The following is a 22,798-nucleotide window of genomic DNA, read 5'->3' on the forward strand; positions in this document are numbered from 1 at the left end:
GCGTGGATGTTCGACTCCCGGGGGAGCCTGCCGCGGCCCCGTGCGCAGGTGCCAGGAGGGGGAGCCGTGTGCAGGCTGGGGCAGTCCCGGCGGGGCATTCCCATCCCCTGGTGCCCCAGCCTGACCCTCTGGCTGGGCCAGCCTGTTTGCGCTCCAGCCCGAGACGGCATCCTCACCACCCCATGGCAAGCGCCCAGCCTGCCCCGCCCCAACGCTGGGGCTGCCGTCCCCACCCGCCCCGACTCCGGCTGTCAGAACAACCCGGGCTGGGCAGAGCCTCCTGGAGCCGGAAACCCACCCTTGGGTGGGGGACGCTGGCCTCTCCTGCGAGGGGCAGTGGAACGGCCAGCTGTAACCCTCTGCTCCCGGGGTGCCCGGACCCAGGGCTGTGAGGGGTGCCCGGCCCCAGACAACCCCCACTTCCGGCTCTGTCCCTCCCCTGCCATGGGGGCACGAGCCCCCTGCTCTGTGGTAGCCCCCTCCCTTTGCCTGCCCCCACCCCCCAAATCTACCACCTGGCTTCTGGGCGCTCCCCGAGTCCCAGGGTGGGGGAGGTCAGGGCCGCGGCTCCGCAGGGGGCACTGCCCCAGGGCAGAGCCCGGTCCCAGCGGGTCCTTGCCCTGCAGAGATCCTGGCGGGCGGGGTCGACATCGAGAGGAATGAGCAGTTGTGCCACGTGGACACTATCGAGTGGAGGGACATCATCCGGGACCAGCTGATCGACCCGGTGGTTCGGCAAAATGGCAGGAATTGTGAGTGTCCTGAGGGGGGTGGTCCCAGCCACGGCCCCCACTACCTCTGGCCTGCCGGTGGCGGCCCCCGGGCCCTGGCTCCCCTTGCTCCAGGAATCTTAAGCCCAAGGATCTGGTCCCGAATCGCCCTCCGCGTGCTCCGTCTCCTGCCAAGAGCCCCCCCCCGTGCCCGCTTGGCTCCCCATCTCCCCTCCTCTCTCTCTCACCCCCGCGGGCTCTGGGTGCCTTTCCGGGGCGCTGCCCTGGGGCAGGTTTGCCCTGGTTTCTGCAGGATGCAGGCAGGGGCCACTGGGGCCGGGGCCAGGCGGGTCCCTTCATGGGCACAGATGTGGGTCAATTAACAGGGGCTGGGCAGGGGCTCAGGAATGGTGGGTTCTATTTGCAACTCCGCTACTGACCTGCTGGGCGACCCTGGGGAAGTCATTTGACCCCCGTGTCACGGAGTCCCTGAGCGATGCTCTGGAACTGCTCCCCATGAAGCCAGTCAGGACTCTGGGGCAGTCGCCTTTCTGTGAGCAGCCTGTCTTCAGGACACGCAGCTCACACAGCTTCCACCTTCCTGGGTCTGACCTCGGAGCATTCAGCATCCTCTGCCCCTCCGTGCGCTTCCCACAGCGAGTCCGCTCAGGCGGGGCTCCTGGGGAAGCCAGAGGGTCCTGCACCCCAACTTCGCAGTCAGACGTGACTCTCAGCCAGCCAGTAACACAGAAGGTTTATTAGATGACAGGAACATGGTCTAAAACAGAGCTTGCAGGTGCAGAGAACGGGACCCCTCAGCTGGGTCCATTTTGGGGGGCAGTGAGCCAGACAACCACGTCTGCACTTCACTCCATGTCCCAGCCAGCCCCAAACTGAAACCCCCCTCCAGCCCCTCCTCCTCTGGGCTTTGTTCCTTTCCCGGGCCAGGTGGTCACCTGATTCCTTTGTTCTCCAACCCTTTAGCTCTCACCTTGCAGGGGGGAAGGGCCCAGGCCATCAGTTGCCAGGAAACAGGGTGTCGGCCATTCTCTGTGTCCAGACTCCTGCACACACCTGCCCTCTAGGGCTCTGCAATGATCATACACCCTTACCCCACCCCCTAGATACTTAAGAACTGCCTAGGGGAAACTGAGGCACCCCCACACTATTCAGAGGAAACATTAAGAACAGTCCCACTTCGTCACACCCCGTGCCTCAGTTTCCCTTTCCTCCCTGGAATCTTAGGGGAAAGGACTGTCCCCTGCTCCCTTTGTGCAGCACCTGGCACAATGGGGCCGCCTGGTCTGAGGTGGGGCCTGCCAGAATCACAAACCAACAGGGAGGCAGAGTCAGGATCCTGCTCCACCCCTGGATGCGTTCAGTTCCCCCCTGTGACGCCTCACCCAGCCCCGCCTTTGCAAATATTAGCCCTCACGGCCAGTGTCCAAAACTCCTTCCCAAGGCAAACAGGGCCTGGCAGGGCTCCCAGCTGTAGGGAAGAGCTGGTCCAGCCCAGCCTGCCAGAATGAAGAATCGAGGATGCTGCTCTAACCACGAGACCCCACTCCCCTCCCAGAGCCAGGGATAGAACCCAGGAGTCCTGGCTCCCAGTCCCACCTCCCTCTAGGGTTCCAGCCTGCCTCTGCGGGGAGCAGCCCCCCGATGAAGCAGGCGGTGACTGCGGGGCGACCTAGTGCTCATTAGCAGGCTGAGTCTGGGGGGGGTCCAAGCCCTGAGCCGACTTTCCTGTCCCGTGCTGCGGCCCTGCCCATGCGAGGGGCTGGCTTCGGCACCTGCCATCGCAGCCGGCGCCCTGCTCTGCCCACCTGGCCTGCCCCACATGAGGGCACTGGAGCAAGACCCCGTCCCCTCTGCCCCTCTCTGATGCTGGGCGTTTCTCTTCCCCCAGGTGCCCCCTGCCATGAGAGCTGTGACAGACACTGCTGGGGCCCGAACCCAGAGGACTGCCAGAAATGTGGGTACCGGCTTGGAGCCTGCCCAGCGTGGGGGGCGGGCAGCTGGCAGGGCTGGGAGCCAAAGAGGGGGTCTCTGCCTTGCAAAGAGAGACCAGAAAGTTGCAGTCTGGGGGCTGGCTCTGCAGATCTAGTCGGGGGGCTGGGCGGGGTAGCAGCGGGGCTGGGGAGGGGGCAGGGGACCAGCCAGGGGGCTGGGAGGGGGTAGCAGCAGGGCCGGGGAGGGGGCAGGGGACCAGCCAGGGGGCCGGTCAGGGGTAGCAGTGGGGCCAGGGAGGGGGCAGGGGACCAGCCAGGGGGCCGGTCAGGGGTAGCAGTGGGGCCAGGGAGGGGGCAGGTATCCCGGGCTTGGGGGAGGTGGGTTTGAATCCCCCTGGGTGGACCGAGGGCTGGGTGGGCTGTGGACACAGGGCTCCCTTTATCCACTCAAGGGGTCCTTCTGGGCCGGGGGGGGACAGGGAGGGGACCTGGATCCGGCACCGTTCATCAGGCTGCTGGGGCTCAGGAGCTGAGCTCATGGGGCCGGACCGGGGGGGGGGGCGGCTCAGAGAGGGCTCAGGCCACCGCCCCCCCCTCACCCATCTCCTCTGCTCCCCCCTCAGTGACCAAGACCATCTGCGCCCCCCAGTGCAACGGGCGCTGCTTCGGGCACAGCCCCAGCGAGTGCTGCCATGACGAGTGTGCGGGGGGCTGCACCGGCCCCCGCCAGACTGAATGCTTCGTACGTCCCCTGGGGGTGTGCGGGGGGGGCTGTGCTGGGGGGGGCTGTGCTGCGGGAGGGGGGCTGGGGGGGCTGTGCTGGGGGGGGTCTGTACTGGGGGGGGCTGTCTGTGCTGGGGGTCTGTGCTGGGGGGGTCTGCCCATGCTGGGGCAGGGGGGTCTGTCTGTGCTGGGGCAGGGGTTTGTCTGTCTGTCTATACCAGGCCGGTGGCAGCGGGGGGGGTCTCTGTGTCGGTCCCCGTGGGCTGGGCAGGGGTCCCTGACACTCTGCCCACCCCCCAGGCCTGCCGCCACTTCAACGACAGCGGGGCCTGCGTCCCGCTCTGCCCCCAGCCGCTGATCTACAACAAACTCACCTTCCAGCTGGAGCCCAACCCCGACACCAAGTACCAGTACGGGGGCGTCTGCGTCGCCGAATGCCCACGTGAGCCGGGGCCGGGGGCTCCCCGCGGACGCCCTGATCTCTCCTGGGGTGGGGGGGGTTCCCAGCCGTCCTACCCCCCATGAGACCCTTTGCTGGGGGGCGGGGTAACTAAGCCTGGCCCTGTTGTGAGATCCCCTCGCATGGCGGTCTTGTGCCCCTGCTCTGTGCCCCACACCCACCCTTCTGGGGAGGGGAAGTCACTGGGGAATTGTCCTTCCCGGCATGTGCCCCCCCCACCAGCCAGGGGTGGCAAAGGGCTTTGCAAAGAGCAGAGTTATTATGGCCCTGTGGGGAAACTGAGGCACCGAGCCAGCTGGGTGCGGCGTGCCTCGAGGGCACAACAACCGGCCTGGCAGAGCTGGGAACAGAATCCAGGAGTCCAGGTTCCCAGACCGCCCCCGCTCCAACCACTAGGCGCTCGGCCCCCACCCCCCTTCCCACTCATCAGGTCTCGCCTCACCCACTCCCCCTGCCGGCAGATAACTTCGTGGTGGACCAGAGCTCCTGTGTGCGGGCCTGTCCGAAGGACAAGATGGAGGTGGAGAAGAACGGCCTGAAGATGTGTGAGCCATGCCCTGGACTCTGCCCTAAAGGTATGGAGGGGTGCGGGGCGGCCGTCCAGCCTGGGGCTCATGCTGGTAGAACCCAGGAGTCCTGGCTCCCAGCCCCCCTGCTCATAACTCACTGGACCTGTGGCAGAGGCCAGACAAACTGTTTGCCCCCCGTGGGGGCTGGATGGTGCATTGGGCAGCCCTGGCATTTCCATGGTGCCCTGCCCCGGGCGTGGGGTGCGGGTGTGTCGGGTGGCTCATTCCCTCTCCCCTCCCGCCTTCCAGCCTGCGAGGGGACGGGCGTCGGGAACAAATACCAGACAGTCGATTCGAGCAACATCGACGGGTTCATCAACTGCACCAAGATCCGGGGCAACCTGGACTTCCTCATCACGGGGCTGAACGGGTGAGGCTGAGCCCCTCTGCCCGGCACTGCGATGCGCTCCCCTCTGGGGTGGGGCACAGCCGTGATTAACAGGTGCACGGCACCGCTGCCCCGGACCCGCTCTCCCGGCGCTGCGATGCTGCGGCCGGGCTACAGGGCGGGGGGAACTTGTACCCCTTGGAAGAGCAGAGATTCGGAAGGGGGCATCTGGCCGGGTCGGCAGGTCAAAGGGCAAGGGGGATTTTTAACGGCCCCAGGAGGGCGGGGCTTCGGTTTCATGTCTCATGGGAGAGATGGCGCCCCCTAACCCCACGCTGCGGCCCTGGGCCAGCACGTAGAGCCAGGGGAGAGCGCCCCCTGCTGAACCCCCATCCCGCTCCCTGCAGCACAGCGCCCCCAAGCGTCCAGCCAGGGGAGAGTGCCCACTGCTGGCCCCCCAGCTCCCTGCAGCACAGTGCCCCCTAGCGTCCAGCTAGGGGAGAGTGCCCCCTGCTGCCCCCCGGCTCTCTGCAGCACAGTGCCCCCTAGCGTCCAGCCAGGGGAGAGCGCCCCCTGCTGCCCCCCGGCTCTCTGCAGCACAGTGCCCCCTAGCGTCCAGCCAGGGGAGAGCGCCCCCTGCTGCCCCCCCCCGGCTCCCTGCAGCACAGCGCCCCCTAGCGCCCAGCCAGGGAAGAGTGCCCCCTGCTGCCCCCCGGCTCTCTGCAGCACAGCACCCCCTAGCGCCCAGCCCGGAGAGGCAGGGGAGAGTGCCCCCTGCTGCCCCCCCCCGGCTCCCTGCAGCACAGTGCCCCCTAGCATCCAGCCAGGGAAGAGCGCCCCCTGCTGCCCCCCGGCCCCCTGCAGCACAGCGCCCCCTAGCACCCAGCCCGGAGAGGCAGGGGAAAGCGCCCCCTGCTGGCCCCCCGGCCCCCTGCAGCACAGCGCCCCCTAGCGCCCAGCCCGGAGAGGCAGGGGAAAGCGCCCCCTGCTGGCCCCCCAGCTCCCTGCAACACAGTGCCCCCTAGCGCCCAGCCCGGAGAGGCAGGGGAGAGAGCCCCATGCTGGCCCCCCAGCTCCCTGCAACACAGCACCCCCTAGCGTGCAGCCAGGGAAGAGCACCCCCTGCTGGCCCCCCGGCCCCCTGCAGCACAGTGCCCCCTAGCGCCCAGCCCGGAGAGGCAGGGGAAAGCGCCCCCTGCTGGCCCCCCAGCTCCCTGCAACACAGCGCCCCCTAGCGCCCAGCCCGGAGAGGCAGGGGAGAGTGCCCCCTGCTGGCCCCCCGGCCCCCTGCAGCACAGCGCACCCTAGCGCCCAGCCCGGAGAGGCAGGGGAGAGTGCCCCCTGCTGGCCCCCCAGCTCCCTGCAGCACAGCACCCCCTAGCACCCAGCCCGGAGAGGCAGGGGAAAGCGCCCCCGGCCCCCTGCAGCACAGTGCCCCCTAGCGCCCAGCCCGGAGAGGCAGGGGAGAGTGCCCCCTGCTGGCCCCCCAGCTCCCTGCAGCACAGCACTCCCTAGCACCCAGCCCAGAGAGGCAGGGGAAAGCGCCCCCTGCTGGCCCCCCGGCCCCCTGCAGCACAGCGCCCCCTAGCGCCCAGCCCGGAGAGGCAGGGGAGAGAGCCCCATGCTGGCCCCCCAGCCCCCTGCAGCACAGTGCCCCCTAGCGCCCAGCCCGGAGAGGCAGGGGAAAGCGCCCCCTGCTGGCCCCCCCAGCTCCCTGCAACACAGCACCCCCTAGCGCCCAGCCCGGAGAGGCAGGGGAGAGTGCCCCCTGCTGGCCCCCCGGCCCCCTGCAGCACAGGCCCCCTAGCACCCAGCCCGGAGAGGCAGGGGAGAGTGCCCCCTGCTGGCCCCCCGGCCCCCTGCAGCACAGCGCCCCCTAGCACCCAGCCCGGAGAGGCAGGGGAGAACGCCCCCTGCTGGCCCCCCAGCTCCCTGCAGCACAGCGCCCCCTAGCGCCCAGCCCGGAGAGGCAGGGGAGAGCGGTATCCTCCAGCCGATCAGGCCAGCGGTTCTGACGGTGTCTGGGTCTCGTTCCCCCCCGCCCCCGCAGGGACCCCTGGTGCAACATCTCAGCCCTGGATCCGGAGAAGCTGAACGTCTTCCGGACGGTGCGGGAGATCACGGGTGAGGAACGGGCAGGGGTTTGGGGGGACTGAACGGGGGGGGAGCAGGGGCAGGGGGGACTGAACGGGGGCGGGAGCAGGGGTCCAGCCCGGTGGCCTGTGGGGAAGCCCTGGGTGTCTGTATACCGACTCCGTGACCCTGGCGGCCAAGAGGGGGCTTCATGGGGGGAGGGTGCCGGGGGAAGCGCCCGTCCCAAGCCCGGTGAGGGAGCAGCGTGGGGGGGGGGGGCGGCTGGAGACGCAGAGAGGGCGTCCCTGACACACTGGTTGCTCCCCCCCCAGGTTATCTGAACATCCAGTCGTGGCCCAAACACATGCATAACTTCAGCGTCTTCTCCAACCTCGTCACCATCGGGGGCCGGAGCCTGTACAAGTGAGAGACCCCCCATCCCAGCCCGGCCCAGGGGAGAGGCCCCTGACCCTGCCCCCCCCAGCCCTTCCCCTCCCTGGGGGAGAGGCCCCCCTGGCCCTGAGAGGATTGGGGGGCTTTCCCCCAGCCCCTTGCCCAGCGGTGCCGGAGTCCCTACATGCAGGGCTGTGGCTCAGGGCTCTGGGGAGAGCAGGAGCCTTTGGTCCAGGGGCATCTGTTCAAACCCAGCCCCACATGTTGGGGGCTGAGAGCCGGCCCCTGCCGGTGGCCCCGTGTGAAACGAGGCAGCGGGTCTCAGCCCAGTTCGCAGTGGGATGGGAGGCTCCATACCCCGAGAGCAGCCCCACGGGCCCCAGGCCCCCTGCTCTGCGCCCCTAGACCCCGAGCTGGGAACAGACCCCAGAAGTCCAGGCTCCCTCCAGGCCACGTGAAGCTGCCGGGGCTGAGTGGCCCCCCCCCGGCGGCGTGGGGCTGACACGGGCGTGTCCGTCCCCAGCCGCGGCTTCTCCCTGCTGATCATGAAGAACCTGAACGTGACGTCTCTGGGGCTGCGCTCACTGCGGGAGATCAGCGCGGGCAAGGTGTACATCACCGAGAACCGGCAGCTCTGCTTCCTCCACACCATCAACTGGGGGGCGCTGTCCCGCCGCCGGGGCGACCTGGAGATCAAGGACAACAAGCCGCGGGGCAAGTGCGGTGAGTGTGGGGGCGGGGCGAGATCCTGTGTCACAGGCAGTGAGCGGACTAGGGGGTGAGAGGCGGGGGCAGGGGGGCTGGGAGCCAGGACTCCTGGGTTCTATCCCCAGCTCTGGGAGGGGAGCGGAGTCTCGTGGTTAGGGAGAGCTGGGAGCCAGGACTCCTGGGTTCCGTCCCCGGATCTGGGAGGGGAGAGGAGGTCTGGTGGTTAGAGCATTGCGGGGGCTGGGAGCCAGGACTCCTGGGTTCCGTCCCCGGATCTGGGAGGGGAGAGGAGGTCTGGTGGTTAGAGCATTGCGGGGGCTGGGAGCCAGGACTCCTGGGTTCCGTCCCCGGATCTGGGAAAGGGAGAGTGGAAGAACATGGGGCAGGGGGAGCAGTGGAGGCTGGGGGGGGTCTGGGAGCTCACCCCACTGCTGACCCCTGGCTCCCCTGCAGTGCAAGAAGGGAAGGTGTGTGACCCGCTCTGCTCAAGCGACGGCTGCTGGGGGCCTGGCCCCGACCAGTGCATCTCCTGCCGCAACTACAGCCGGGAGGGGACCTGCGTGGCCACCTGCAGCTTCCACCAAGGGTGAGGGGCAGCTGAGAGCCTGGGGGGGCCTGTGTGGAAACATGGGGGGGGGGCAGGAGAATGCGAGACCCTCAGGGGGCAGCATTAGTGACCCTCCCCCCACTCTCTCGTGCAGGGCGACCCGGGAATATGCCCGTGGGGGCGAGTGTTACCAGTGCCACCCGGAGTGCAAGAGGATGGAGGGCAACCTGACCTGCCACGGCTCGGTGCGGTGACCCCCCTCCCCGGGCTTTTCTCCTCTCGGGCACCGGCTCGGGGGGGGTGGGGAATGGGGCCCGGGGCCTTTCTCCTCTAGGGGGCGCCGGCCCTGATCCGGCCCCAGGCTGGGGGACTGGCTGGCTCAGGGGGGCTGGGAATGGGGCCCGGGGCCTTTCCTCCCTAGGGGTCCCTGGCTCCCGGCCCCAGGACAGGGGACGGGACACGGGGCCTTTCCCCTGTAGGGGGCGCCAGAGGGGGTTCTGGGTGCTGGCGGGGGAGGGGGTCCGTCCCAGCCCTCTCCTGACTCTGTCTGGCCCCCCCAGGGCGCCGACGCTTGCGTGCGATGTGCCCGGTATAAGGACGGGCCCCACTGCGTGGACAGCTGCCCCGAGGGCATCCTGGGCGAGCAAGGGCCCATCTACAAGTACCCGGACGCCAACCACGAGTGCCACCCCTGCCACGAGAACTGCACGCGGGGGTGAGAGCAGCAGCCCCCCCCATCCGGGGCACAGCCGGGAGGCCCCGATCCTGCAGCCCGGCCCCCCGGGGACCTCGCTGCATGGCTGAGATCCGTGGAGTCTGCAAGGCCAGACGTGGGGGGCAGGAATGTGGGGAAAGGGGCAAAGGACCCCTCTCCCCCCCCCCAGCAGCAGCAGCCGGGGTCCCCCAGACCTGAGACTTGGAGTAGGCGAGGAGCTGTGGCCAAGCCCCACTTTCGGCTCCCGAGCCAATCGGGTGGGCTCTGAGAGGGGCCCCCAGGCTGTGGGACCTGACGCTTCCAGCCCCTGCCTGGGGAGGTGCAGCCCCAGGGTGAATGGCAGCGGGGTCTCTGCTGGACGTGTCTCCCAAGAGAGAACCCAGGAGCCCTGGCTCCAATCCACGAGATCCCACTGCCCTCCCAGAATCAGGGAGAGAACCCAGGAGTCCTGGCTCCCAGCCCCCCTGCTCTAATCACTCGACCCCACTCCAGCCGAGAGCTGGGATAGAACCCAGGACTCCTGGCTCTTAGCCCCCTGCTCTAACCACCAGATCCCACTCCCCTAGAACTGGGGAGAGAACCCAGGAGTCCTGGCTCCCACCCCCCGCCTGCTCTGACATCCTTCCCATAAGCCTGGTGCTCTCCGTGGCGCCCCTCTGTCTGTCTTTCTGTCCGTCCGTCCGTGGGGTGATCGGCGGGTTCTGTCTCCCGCAGGTGCCTCGGGCCGCAGATCCAGGACTGCGTCACAGAGCCCCTGCCCGTCGCCAGGTACCCGTCGCAGCCGGCTGCTGCTTGCTGGAGCTCTGACCCCGGCCTGGGGGCCCTTCAGCTGGGCTCGGGACGGGCAATGCCCTCCCCATCCCGACGCCCTGACCCAGGGCGGGGCAGGGCTGGGTCGGGGGTGGGGCTGGGCCCCTGCGTGGATTAAATTTGGCAGTTCTCAGCCTGGCCCCAGCGGGACATGTGCAGAGCCCCGCTCCCGCTCCCCAGCCGTGCCAGGCCCCCTCGCCCGGGCGATGACGTGAACCAACCGCTGAGGGTGGGGTTGGGGCACCCCCTGGGGTGGTGACCCCAGTTGCCCTGCAGCCTCTTCTCCCAGGCTGGGTCTCGCTGGCGCCCAGCCCCCTTGGCCTCCATGGGAACAGCCCCACGACTGCTCCAGAGACCCAGGATCCCCAGGGCCTACGCAGCAGAGGGGGCGCCCCTCAGCTGGTGTGTGGTCCCCGACGCCCCCTCTCCCCACCCCGTCCCTCCCTGCCTTCCCTTGGGTTCCTTTCCAAACCCGAGACTCTTCCCGTGCCTCCGCCAGGGAAGCAGGGTGGGGCTTGGGCACTGCAGGCCCCATGGATGGGATTGCACCAGCCCTTCGCTCCGGCTCCCCCAGGGCTCCGGCCAGGGCGGTGCCCGGGCAGGGACCCGGCGCTGACCCCCCCCCGTCCGTCCGTCCCCAGGAAAAGCCCCACGGTCATAGCGGTGATGGTCGTGGGCTGCCTCTTCATCTCCTGCTCCTGCTTCCTGCTCACCCTCCTGTACTGGCGCGGCAAGAAGATCCAGAAGAAGCGGGCGATGCGCCGCTACCTGGAGAGGGGCGAGGTGAGATGCCCCCCGGCCCCCGCAGCCCTTGTGAACAGGGCTCCCGGCTGCCCGGGGGAGGGATGTGGGACGGGGCTGAGGCAGTGGGCGGGAGCCGCGGGGGGAAGGTTCTTGTGCCGCAGGGCGCTCGGATGACGGGGCAGAAAGGAAGGTTTGTGCTAAGAGAGAAAAGACTGGCACCCCTCAGCCCCCTGTGCTCCCAGCCATGCCCCCCCCCAGCTCTGCTGGTGCCCCTCACTCCCGACCCGCGGCCCCCTGCTAGCCCAGCTTTGCCCCCCCAGCTCTGCCGGTGCCCCTCACTCCCGACCCGCGGCCCCCTGCTAGCCCAGCTCTGCTCCCCCCAGCTCTGCCCCTCACTCCGCACCCGCAGCCCCTGCTAGCCCAGCCCTGGGCTCCCCCCTTCCCAAGCTCTGCTGGTGCCCCTCACTCCCGACCCGCGGCCCCCTGCGCTCCCAGCTCTGCCCCCCCAGCTCTGCCGGTGCCCCTCACTCCCGACCCGCAGTCCCTGCTAGCCCAGCCCTGGGCTCCCCCCAGCTCTGCCCCTCACTCCCCACCCGCGGCCGCCTGCTGTCCCGGCTCTGTCCCCTACAGCTCTGCACGGGGCTCTTCAGTCTTGACCTGTGACCTAAGTCAAATGAGTAACCCAGGGAGAGAGGCACAAATCACTAGGGCCAGGGGCATCGAGGCAGCGGGGGGTCTGGGAGGGGTGGGGCCCCCCAGCACCGGTTCAACCCATCTTTCTCCCTTGGCAGAGCCTCGAGCCCCTGGACCCAAGCGAGAAAGCCAACAAGGTGCTGGCCCGGATCTTGAAGGAGACGGAGCTGAGGAAGCTGAAGGTGCTGGGCTCGGGTGTGTTCGGGACGGTGCACAAGGTGAGGGGGGGAAGCTGCAGCCCGGGGGCGCGAGGAGGCTCCGGGGCTGCTCGAGCACCGCAGCTGCTGCGGGGGCAGGTGGGATGGCGTCTCCGCGCGGCCGTGGGGGAGCCCTGAGTGGGGGCTGGGGCAGGGCAGCCCCTGGGATCCCAGCTCGGTTCATGCTGGGGGTTCCTCTCCCGCCAGGGCGTCTGGATCCCGGACGGAGACTCCATCAAGATCCCCGTCAGCATCAAGGTGATAGAGGACCGGAGCGGCCGCCAGACCTTCCACGCCATCACCGACGTGAGTGAGGGCCCCGCCACCCCCCTGCCAGCCTGGGGGCCAGACCATTGGCCCATCCAGCCCAGTGGCCCTGCCCCCCATTGGCCTATCCACTCTGATGTCCTATCAGCAACCAATGTCAGTGCTTCAGAGAGAGGCTTAAAACTCCCATGATGCACTTCAGTGTGCCACATGAAACCAGGGGGAGGGGGAGCCCCCACCCCCAGGCCGTCCTTGCGTACCCCAAACTCCCCCTGGCATCAGTGGGGGCTCTGAGGGTGCCAGCCCTGGCCGGCGTCACCCCTAGTCCATTTTCATTTGTCTGGGATCAGATCCCAGTGGCGGGGAGTTCCACAGGGGAGCTGGATACCGGGGGCGGAGCCAAGGCTGTAATAGGCTCCCGTCTCCCTCTGGCCCTGCAGCACATGCTGGCCATTGGCAGCCTGGAACACGCCTACATCGTGCGGCTGCTGGGCATCTGCCCCGGGCCGCAGCTGCAGCTGGTGACGCAGCTGCTGCCGCTGGGTTCGCTGCTCGACCACGTGCGCAAGAACAGGGACGCCATCGGGCCGCAGCTGCTGCTCAACTGGTGCGTGCAGGTTGCCAAGGTGAGCGGCCCCGCGGCACTCGACGGCGCGTTCCCGGGGTCCCCTTCCCACCGGCATCAAAGCGGGGCACGAGCCCGGCTCGGGGAGCTGGTCTCTGGGTGAGGCGTCCTTGGCCCCAGGCTCGTGGGTGGGGCTGGCCAGGCAGCACGAGGAGACAGAGCGGAGAAGGGGCAGGGGCTGGGGGTAGCAGCTCCTTTGGTTCCCACACCCGGCGGGGGACCCTTCCAAAGACCTGCTCCCGAAGTGCCACGGCCCTGAAGGGAGGGTGAATCTGGCCTGTTCATCCCCCCTGCGGCGTTTACCCTGAACCCTAATGAGGGATGTTCTGAACATGTCAGTGCTGTTAACTCTTCCTCTTCTAATCAGTGTTGTCACAGACACTTTTGGGATGGAGGGAGGAGCCTGTGGCTGTGGGTGGAGCTTTGCGGTGGTGGGAGGAGCCTGATGCTGGTGGGAGCTCTGAGGGTCATGGGTGGACTTTGAGGCTGGACCACTTTAGCAAGCACACCCAGCTGGCTCGGCAGGTGTGGGTGGAGCTTTGGGACAGTGGGTGAAACTAGTCCAGCCTGCTGCCCATCACTGGTACGAAACCCAAGCGACTCCCCCCCCACCCCCACGCGCACGCGCACAAATGGGTCGGCCCCACGCTCTCCACCTCTCGCCCCCAGGGCATGTACTATTTGGAAGAGCATCGCATGGTCCATCGGGACCTGGCCGCCCGCAACGTCCTGCTGAAGTCGCCCAGCCAGGTGCAGGTGGCGGATTTCGGGATCGCCGACCTGCTCTACCCCGATGACAAGAAATACTTCTACAATGAGATCAAGGTGGGGTGCGGCCCCGGGACCCCCATCGTCGTCCCCCGTGCCCGCTCCGGGGCCAGCTGAGCCTCAGGTCCACTCCAGCAGGATGTCCCCCGAGGCTGCTTCCCCTTCCTGCTGCACCGGGGCCGCCCCAGCCGGCATGGGCTGGTGTCAGAGGTCTGCACGCCCCCCCCAGCAGAGGGGGTAGATTGGGAGGGTAACTGGGGGGCCCTGCATTCAGGGTCCGCTCTTCTTCCCAGCGGAGCAGACCATGCATCAGAGCAGCCCCAGGGCCCCATGAAATTGGGCCCCAGGGGTATCTCTGGCCCAGGCAGAAGCAGCCCCCAGGCACCCCCCACCCAGGTAACGCTCCTTCCCCGCCTCTCGTCCCACAGACTCCGATTAAATGGATGGCGCTGGAGAGCATCCACTTCGGGAAGTACACACACCAGAGCGACGTCTGGAGCTACGGTCAGTGCCCACCGTGCCCCCACCTTGCACCCGCCCTGTACCCACCCCTGCCCGCAAAGCGTCGCAGGCCGGGGCTGGAGCAGCCGGGAGCCGCCCCCCCCAGCCAGCACCCTGCCCCGCCCCCCCCAGCGCCCCCTGCTGGGTCCCATGTGCACACCCCCCAGCGCAGAATTCCCCCCGACCACCTGCCCTTGCAGCCCCTCCTGGCCTGACTGTCCCCGCTCTGCCCCCCCCCGCCTCCCCGCAGGCGTGACGCTGTGGGAGATGATGACTTTCGGGGCAGAGCCCTACACGGGGATCCGGCTGGCTGAGGTGCCTGACCTGCTGGAGAAGGGCGAGCGGCTCATGCAGCCCCAGATCTGCACCATCGACGTCTACATGGTGATGGTGAAATGTGAGTCGCTGGGTCTGTCTGTCTCCCTGCCACCCCCTGCAGGTGGGGTGGGGCCCTGCCTGGGGCGTGGGTGTCTCCCTGCCCGGGGTGTTTACGTCCCAGCCCCTGGGGGCAGTTTGCAGGGGATATCGGCCCTGCCCAGGGGCCGGGTTGCACCCAAGTGGTCCTGCCTGGTGGAGCAGGGCCTGGGGCCGTGGGGTTGGGGGGAGAGGGGGGCGCAGGTCGAGCCTGCACTGTGGCCAGTGGGACTCATGGGAGGGGCGTAGGGCCATGCTCTGCCCCTCCCCCACCGGCAAGCCGCACGGATCCCGATATGCCCCGGGTGCAGGGTGGGACGTCACCCCGTGGTGCCAGGGGACAGCTGTGAGCTGGGGGGCAAGCGTGTGGAGGGGGAGCGCTGGGAGGGAGCCACACAGCTGGGACCAGAGCCCTGGGGAGGGGGCTGGAAGGTCGTTGTTCTGCCCCCCCCCCCCCCCCGCCCCAATGCACTTTTCCAGGCAGTCCTTCTCCCCTCCCGTCCACCTGTCTGAGCCCCTCTGGTGGGACCCGTGGTGCTGGGGCGGTTCGGGGGGCTGGGTCTCACCTCCGGCCGGATCTCACCCCTCCGTGCCCCCCGCCAGGCTGGATGATCGATGAAAACGTCCGTCCCACCTTCAAGGAACTGGCCAATGAGTTCACTCGCATGGCCCGCGACCCGCCCCGCTATCTGGTCATCAAGGTGAGTGCGTGGCCCCCGGCCGTTCTACAGCGGGGGGCTGCCCTGGGCCCTCAGCCAATCCAGCCCCTAGTGTGCCCGCCCCCCATGAGCCGGTCAATGGCGCATTAGCCCTTTAAATCCCCCCGCCCCAGCCTTAAGCATCCCAGCTCCTGCCCCATCTGCCCCCTCCCCACTCCATGCCCGGCTCTCTGGGCTCCCTGCCTGACATATGCACCCAGGGAACCCCCCCCGGCCCCCGCCCCTGGCGGGGATCCTGTTGCTGGGCATTCCCAGCCTGCCGGCTCCCCACTCCTCGGCTGCGGGTGTGTGGGGTGGATCCCTCCTGCGGGGGAGGGGCAAGACCTGCTCTAGACAAGAGTCTTATCTGTCCCCCTCCCTGCCTCACACCCCCCATCCTGCCCCGGGAGGCGGCTCCCTCCCGCTAAGCGTTAAGGTGGCCCTGGCCACTCAGCGTTGGGGGCTGGGCCCCGTTAACCCCTTGCCAGCCCCTGACGCGGTGTCCCTTCCCCTCCCCACCCTGTGCAGAGGGAGAGTGGGCCGCTGCCCCCCGCTGAGCCCCCCCTGAGTGACAAGGAGCTGGAGGACATGGAGACGCTGGAGCTGGAGCTGGAGGACGAGCTGAGCTCCTTCAACGCGGCCACCAGCCTCTTCGCCTCCAGACAGCGTGTGGACTACGCCCGGGTGAGAGATGGCCGCCTCCCCCTCGGCCTGTACCCCCCCCCCCAACAACCTGGCCCTTCTGCGGGGAGGCTAAAAATCCTTCCTGTAAAGGATGGGAGGGGGGACCCTGTGGGGGAGGGGTTTCCTTCCTGACCCTGGCAGCGCTCGGCCTTGAAGCATGAGACCCGGTTCCATGGGTCGTAGCTCAGGGCTGACCCCCCGGCCCAGCCTGCGCCTGGGGGTCCGGCAGACTGTTTGCACGCCGTCTCCCCAGGTCCCGGTGCCAAGGACCCCCTGCCCTGGGCCGAGCAATCACCACCTGCCTCTCTCTCTTTGCAGAGCCCGAACCTGAGCCCCCCAGCTGGCTACATCCCCATGAACCAGACCGGCCTCAGCAGCTGCCGCCAGGTACCCAGCACAGCGGACAGGGGGTGCGCCCCATGGACGTCCTCTGCCGGAGGGTCCCAGGGGGCTGCGGGTTGGGATTGAGGGGCACCGGCAGAGCTGTGGGTGGAGAGCCCAGGGCTGGGCTAGCAGGGGGCTGCGGGTTGGGATTGAGGGGCACCGGCAGAGCTGTGGGTGGGGAGCCCAGGGCTGGGCTAGCAGGGGGTTGCGGGTTAGGATTGAGGGGCACCGGCAGAGCTGTGGGTGGGGAGCCCAGGGCTGGGCTAGCAGGGGGTTGCAGGTTGGGATTGAGGGGCACCGGCAGAGCTGTGGGTGGGGAGCCCAGGGCTGGGCTAGCAGGGGGTTGCGGGTTGGGATTGAGGGGCACCGGCAGAGCTGTGGGTGGGGAGCCCAGGGCTGGGCTAGCAGGGGGTTGCGGGTTGGGATTGAGGGGCACCGGCAGAGCTGTGGGTGGGGAGCCCAGGGCTGGGCTAGCAGGGGGTTGCGGGTTGGGATTGAGGGGCACCGGCAGAGCTGTGGGTGGGGAGCCCAGGGCTGGGCTAGCAGGGGGTTGCGGGTTGGGATTGAGGGGCACCGGCAGAGCTGGCTGGGGCAAAGCTGGGCTAGCAGGGGGCTGGGGGTCAGCAGTGGACTAGCCGGGCTAAGGCTGCTCCCGTGGGTCTTGCCCGTCTCCGTCGCAGTGAGCAGGGGCAGGTCTGTCGTGCAGCCCCGTGTCCGGCGGCTCCTTCCCTGACCCCGTCTCTCTCCCCCTGTCTCCCAGGGCTCCGGGCTGGGCTGCCGGCAGACCCTGCGGGCCAGGCAGGAGTCGGTGGGGCGGACGGTGTCGGAGTCGTCGGAGGGCCGGGGCACGGCCTCGGAGTGCGAGCTGACAGAAGACCTCTCCCTGCCGGGCAGCCTGTGCCACGGTCTGCACTCCCGGGGTGACAGTGCCTACCTCTCCCAGCGCGAGAGCTTCCCCCTGTCCGCGGGCACCGCCGACGGCGAGGAGGACGTCAACGGCTACGTCATGCCGGATCTCCACGGCCGAGGTAATGGCAGCCCCTGGGTCCGACCTCAGGGCCCCATGCTGCCTCCCCCAGCTTCCCCGGGCGGGACCCTGCTCCGGGAGTCAGGGGGGGCGATCTGGGTCTTCCCTGCCACGAAGGGGCCTGTGGGGGTGGTAGTTACCAGGCCACCTGGGCTGAGACCCTGCAAACTCGCTGCAGCTGGGGACTGGATGCCGGCTTGGAAACCCGCCAGCCGGAGGTGGGAAATCTCGGTGCCCCTTCCCCTGAGCCACTCTGTCCCTCCCGCCTCACTGGGGACTCGGGCAGGAAGCCGCCGAGGGGGTGGAGAGCCAGCTGCCTCCTGTCTCCCATTGTGCCCGGGATGCTGTGCCCCGGCTGCCCCTGCACAGGAGGCAGGCGGGCGAGAGGCCAAGAGGCAGATCAGACCCCCCCATCTCCATCCCCGCCAGCTGCACCTAACGCTGGCTTGTCGTCGGCTTCCGCCTGCAGAGCGAGCGGCCAGCGTCGCCCGGGCTGTGGAGGACGGGCCCCTGGGCCGCGCCTCGGAGCCGGAGGAGGAGTACGAGTACATGAACAGACGCCCCTCGCAGCCCCAGCAGAGGCCCCCGCATCCCCGGCCGGCCTCCCTGGAGGAGCTGGGCTACGAGTACATGGACCTGGGCTCGGAGCGGAGCGCCTCCCTGGGCAGCATGCAGACCACCCCGCTGCCCGCGGCCGGCTGGGAGGCGGGCGGGGCCGAGGAGGACTACGAATACATGAACAAGCAGCCCAAGCTCAGCCAGTCCCTGAGCAGCGTGCTGAGCTCGCCGGGGTCCGGGCAGGACGACTACACCTGCATGAGCGCGGCCGTCCCACGGGGCTCCCCCGAGGAGCAGGGCTACGAGGTGATGGAGGCCATCCTGGCGCCGGGGAGCGGGCTGGGCCCGGGCTGCCCCAGCTCGCCCTGCCCCAAGAACGGCTTCATGAAACCCCTGCGGAGCCTGGAAGCCTCGGACTGCGCCTTCGACAACCCTGACTACTGGCACAGCCGGCTGTTCGCCAAGGCGGACGCCCTGCGGACCTAGGGGGCAATGGGGGCGTGCCCAACCCGCCTGTCCCTGGGGGGGCAGGGCCGTTGGACTCGGGCTCCTGCCTGCTCCTCGCCGAACGAGCCCCACTGGGGGGCTGGGAGCGAACATCCTGCCCCATCCCCAGCGGGTATTTACAGGCTGCTGCGACTCTGGGCGGAAACGGCGAACGCCCCCTTAACGGGGCAGCGGGGGCGGGGGCCTGCCCCTGTGACTGGACCCACTGCATGCTGGGATGCAGGCTAGTTCTGGCAGCTGGGGGGCAATGCGTTGCCCCACTGTGAAATCAAACCAGTCGGGGGGGGGGCAGCCCCCTCCCCCTTTCCGCCTCAGGATCACAGACGTACGGACGCAGGAGAGATGTCTACGTCTGGTGAGGTGGGCAGGGGAGTCAGGGACCACGTCCTCCCCTCCCCCCCGTGGGAAAAGCTTCCTGTCATGAGCTCCCAACATAGGTGCTTTGGGCGTTTGGGGTCCAGCTGTGGATCAAGCATGGAAGGGCCCCTGGTGGGGAGCAGCTGGAGGAGGGGGCTGCCTCATTCCTCACCCCCAATCAAGCAAACAGTGGGGTGGGGGTCTGTTTACACCTGGATATGAAGAATCCCGGAGCTGCTCCAGGCAGGGCCGTGGGGTGAAGTGAACAGAAGAGGGGGCTGCTGGTTTGGGGTCTAATGCTGGACTGGGAGCCAGAACTCCTGAGTTCTGTGTCACAGACTCACTGCTCTGGGCCTCAGTTTCCCCTTCAGGGCCACGTAGGGAGTAATAGCTATAGACCTTTATAAAACGCTGGGAGAGATCTGGGCAGACCTGCCCCAGCCTTCTCTCTCTCCTGGCCCCCTGCAAACCAGGGGGTCCCCAACAGCTGCTGCCCCCTCCCTTGCTGCCACCGAGCTAGGCACAGCGTAGGAGCGGAGGCTGTAGCCGGGTGGAGAGAGTTGGTGGGTTGGGCTCTGTTCCATTCCACCCGATTTCCACTGGTGTAAGAAGCCGGCGTCTGCTCTCGATCCCCCAGAGTTACTCCTGATTCACACCAGTATAAACTGGGGTGATCAGAGCCAGCGCACACGCCTTGGGGTGATCGCAGCCGAGGCCCAAGAAAAGGAAGGCCAGCAGGCTCCAACCTCTGCCCTCCCCTTCCGTCACCCAGCGGAAGCCGTGCCCGATGAGAGGCGTGGGGAGATAGTAACCAGCGGGGCAGGGGGCGGGGACGACACCCCAAGCCCATGGGAAAGCAATGAAGTTGATGTTTTTGCACTGAATCTCGTGGCGTGGTTCACTCCACGTGCAAAGCTGGAGCAGGGTGGCCTGGCTCGCGGGCTGCGTCCCTGCCCGGGGCTCTAACCTGCGTTCCCCTGTCTTTCCTCTCCTCCGACAAGGGCCTCTGTGTTTGTCACGGGCCCGCACTGTCTGTTGTGTCCAGTATCTGTTGTTCCCTGAGCTGCGTGTCTGGAATCGCCAAAGGGCTGCTGAATTGTTTCTGTCCTCTGCAGGGAGCAGAGCACTTGTGCCCTCCTTGCCACCCCCAATGAAGCAAGTTCGGGGTTCTGAATTCTTTCCGCTTGAGGCTGTGGGATGTCAGTGAAATTTACCTGGGGGAATCACAGCGGGTCTGAGCAGCCTTGGTTAAAGTGGCGGAAGGCGACGACGCCTTGGGAGGGGAGCATTGTCTAGGGGTTAGAACAGGGCGCGTGCGAGTCAGGATTCCTGGGTTCTGGTCCCACTCTTAGAGGGAATGGGGTCCTTCCTTGCGCTCCCAGCTGCACTTGGAGCCAGGAATCCTGGTTCTGCTCCCAGCTCCAGGAGGAAATGGGTGTCTAGCAGTTAGAACAGGCTGTCCCCCTCCGTTCTCTGAGTTCTGTAAGGGGCAGGTGCAGGTGCATTTCCCCCCAGCTCTCCCCCGCTCCCCCTCTGCTCAGCCAGAGGATGGGGCGGGATGGGGGACAGATGATGATACGAATGTCTGACTAGAGCGGGGACCTGCACGGGCCTTTGGAAGGGAGCGTGTGGCAGGTCTCCCCGGGCTCCTCCCTGGCACCTCCCCTCCCGGTTGCAGCTGGCCAAGCAGGGGGAGCCAGCCCCATTGCCCTGAACTGGTTGTGGAGATCAGAGACTGGAGATCAGATCTGGGGTGTCCAGTGAGACCGTCTCCCCTCTGCTAGAGCCGTGGGGAAGTACCGACTCGTGATTCCCCCTCCCCCAGCGTGGGGCAGGGTGCATGACACGTCTGTCCTAAAGCACAGCCCTGCACGCCCGGGCTAAGGAACCAGCGTGGGCACTGGGCCCCTGCTTGGCACACGTCTAAAAGCTGCCACTCTGCCCCCTGTTGGCAAGTGGCACTAACTCTGCAGAAAAACGTTCTCACGTGGGAAGGGTTTATTGTATTTCAGAATGAAAAGTAGAAACAAGCCTGAGGTCTCCCCACCCGTTCTGTGCTTTAACCAGGCTGCACTGCTCCATCCGTTTTTATTTGTTTTAAATGCAGGAGCCAATAGCCTGCTAGGCCCGGACTCCTGGGTTCTAATAACAATCAATAGCATGACAGGGTGCGGGGTTTGCTGTGTTTTCTTCCCAGCCTCTCCGAAGGAGAAAGAACTAAGGAATACACCAAAAGCCACCTGGCAGAGCTGAGCACGAGGGCAGCAGCTCTGGGCCTGCACCTTCCTACTAAACTCAAAGGGGCTGATCCCGGTTTTGCTTCCAACTGGACTAATTCTGATGAAATCACTGGGTCCAAATCCTCTTCAGGTTGTTTACACCTGTGCAAAGGCCATGTAAACTTGGCAGCTCGCAATAGCAGCATGCTGCAGGGGTGCCGGGGAAGATCAGGTGCAAACTGAGCCAATCCAATTTGCTAATTAATTCTTTTAAAGAAACACATGCAATGCCTCCAGTAGCCTTGCCTGGATCTTCCAGAAGAGCCCCCTCCTTGTACATTTTCAAAGTATAAAGATTACCGTTCTGGAAAGTGGGGAGTACTTTTTTTCCCCCCCTCCTGTCCTTGTTTCCATTGTCTTGCTGTGTGTCAGAACTGGTGGAATGAAGGTTAAAAGAAATCTCTGAGCTTTACAATTTTACCTGTGGGACTCTCAGCCGCAGGATGAAATAGCTTTAGTGTTTTGTTTTTTAAAAGCATGAGACACTTACAGGAATAGTAAAACCATTTGTAGTGACACAAGCTAGGATAAAAGTCCCAACATTCGAAGGGAATAGACTACTATTGCATATTTAGGCTCTGGTCGTGGAAGGAGATGCATAGAGTTGGACTCATTTGTAGCAACTGGGGATGTATTTATTAATAGAGAGGCCCTGTCAACAAATTTGCTCTGGCATGAGCTCAGCAAACCAACTACATACAAACTGCAGTGTACGATATACCGTGGCCATAATGAATACAACATTGGTGAAGTCAGGAAATTGTACGCTGTGTGCTGTGCTCTGCGACCGTGCAAACAAATATTCTAAAGTCAAGGAGGGCTTTATGAGCAGCGGTGCCAACTTCAAGTATTCAAAAATCACAAGCTCAGCTATAAAATCCTGGATGCTTTTTAAATGAGTTTGGTTTGGGTATTCTGTTTTAATTTGCCTTCTGGTGTCTGACCCTTTAGGTCTCACAAGGAGTCGTATTTTCAAGCTTTTCGGTGCAGCCATTAAGACTAGAACCATACTTTATTTAATATGAAGCTTTAAGAACACACAAAATGCAAAAACTTACACTGTGAGCGTTGGCAGTGCAAAGGAAGGGCCTCTCCAAACGCATCTCACTGCCAGATCGGGGCCATAGGTGCGTTGTTACAGGTGGGTGGGGGTTGGTGCCTTCCTCTCAAGCATTGGGCATCCGTCATGCTCAGGGCTGGGACGCCGGGTTTGGCTGGGCCCATGAACCCCCACGTGGGAAACCCTCGCTCGTGCCGTCTCTCTCAGTTTTCTGTGCTTCCCGTCACTGAAGGAGTTTTAATGTTGTTGTTTTTTTAAGACAAAATAAAAATGAAGCTGATGAACATGGTGCCTGCGTGTGTCCCTGCTGGCATGGCTTTGGGAGGGGAGATGGGCTGGTGTGAGGAGTGGGTGGGGCCAGGGCAGGCAGACCCTGGAGATGCCCCATGCCAAGGGGCGCTTGGAGGAGGCAGCTTCTTCCCCCTCCCTTGGGTGCCATTGCTGCAGCTCAAGGTCCTGCAGGGGGTATCTTGGGGTAGACCCCTCCCCACAGCATGCACCCTCGGTCCCTCCAGTTCCCCAGGTGCTCCTGTGCCTCCCCCACTTGGGGTGTCCCTCCCCCTTGAGGTGCCCTTTCTCCCCCTCCCCCTGTACTCCCCTCCCCCCCAAGGGTGCCCTTTTCTCCCCCTCCCCCTTGGGGTGCCCCTCCCCCCGTGTTCCCCTCCCTCCCCCTTGGGGTGCCCCCTCTCTGTCCCTCCCCCCGTGCTCCCCTCCCCCTTGGGTGCCCCTTTCTCCCCCTCGGGGTGCCCCTCCTCCATGCTCCCCTCCCCTTTGGGTGCCCGTGCCCCTCCCCCTCCCACCGTGCTCCCCTCCCTCTTCCCTGAGGGTGCCCCTCCCCCTTGGGGTGCCCCCTCTCTCCCCCGGGCCGCGCCCCTGCGTCCCCCCACCCTTAGGGCAGCCGCTCCAGTCCCAACCCTCTTTAACTAAGGGCCCCTCAGGCCGCTGGGACTTGTAGTTCAGCCCCCCCCGCGCTACAACTCCCAGCGTGCACTGCGACCCGCCATCTTGGAAAGCGCGACTCTGCCCCCTGCTCTCGCGAGAGCTCCC

At 66.4% G+C, this 22,798-nt stretch overlaps 1 protein-coding gene across 1 annotated transcript in view; it reads left to right on the forward strand.

Moving 5' to 3' along the window:
- Positions 1–22,035, forward strand: part of ERBB3 (erb-b2 receptor tyrosine kinase 3) — a 41,007-nt gene extending 18,972 nt beyond the window's left edge. Inside the window, exons 4-28 of the mRNA XM_048831987.2 lie at positions 627–752; positions 2,620–2,685; positions 3,286–3,404; positions 3,686–3,827; positions 4,307–4,420; positions 4,664–4,784; positions 6,793–6,866; positions 7,148–7,238; positions 7,732–7,931; positions 8,370–8,502; positions 8,618–8,708; positions 9,024–9,178; positions 9,893–9,946; positions 10,630–10,771; positions 11,524–11,643; positions 11,830–11,928; positions 12,330–12,515; positions 13,184–13,339; positions 13,711–13,786; positions 14,034–14,180; positions 14,801–14,898; positions 15,424–15,579; positions 15,898–15,966; positions 16,724–16,991; positions 17,460–22,035. Of these exons, the coding sequence (XP_048687944.2) occupies positions 627–752; positions 2,620–2,685; positions 3,286–3,404; positions 3,686–3,827; positions 4,307–4,420; positions 4,664–4,784; positions 6,793–6,866; positions 7,148–7,238; positions 7,732–7,931; positions 8,370–8,502; positions 8,618–8,708; positions 9,024–9,178; positions 9,893–9,946; positions 10,630–10,771; positions 11,524–11,643; positions 11,830–11,928; positions 12,330–12,515; positions 13,184–13,339; positions 13,711–13,786; positions 14,034–14,180; positions 14,801–14,898; positions 15,424–15,579; positions 15,898–15,966; positions 16,724–16,991; positions 17,460–18,034 (3,578 nt within the window). The 3' untranslated portion in view covers positions 18,035–22,035. The remainder of the gene's footprint in view (positions 1–626; positions 753–2,619; positions 2,686–3,285; positions 3,405–3,685; positions 3,828–4,306; positions 4,421–4,663; positions 4,785–6,792; positions 6,867–7,147; positions 7,239–7,731; positions 7,932–8,369; positions 8,503–8,617; positions 8,709–9,023; positions 9,179–9,892; positions 9,947–10,629; positions 10,772–11,523; positions 11,644–11,829; positions 11,929–12,329; positions 12,516–13,183; positions 13,340–13,710; positions 13,787–14,033; positions 14,181–14,800; positions 14,899–15,423; positions 15,580–15,897; positions 15,967–16,723; positions 16,992–17,459) is intronic.
- The last annotated feature ends 763 nt before the right edge of the window (positions 22,036–22,798 follow it).

The sequence above is a fragment of the Caretta caretta genome, chromosome 20 (assembly GCF_965140235.1).
Source record: "Caretta caretta isolate rCarCar2 chromosome 20, rCarCar1.hap1, whole genome shotgun sequence".
NCBI classification, from domain to species: domain Eukaryota; kingdom Metazoa; phylum Chordata; order Testudines; family Cheloniidae; genus Caretta; species Caretta caretta.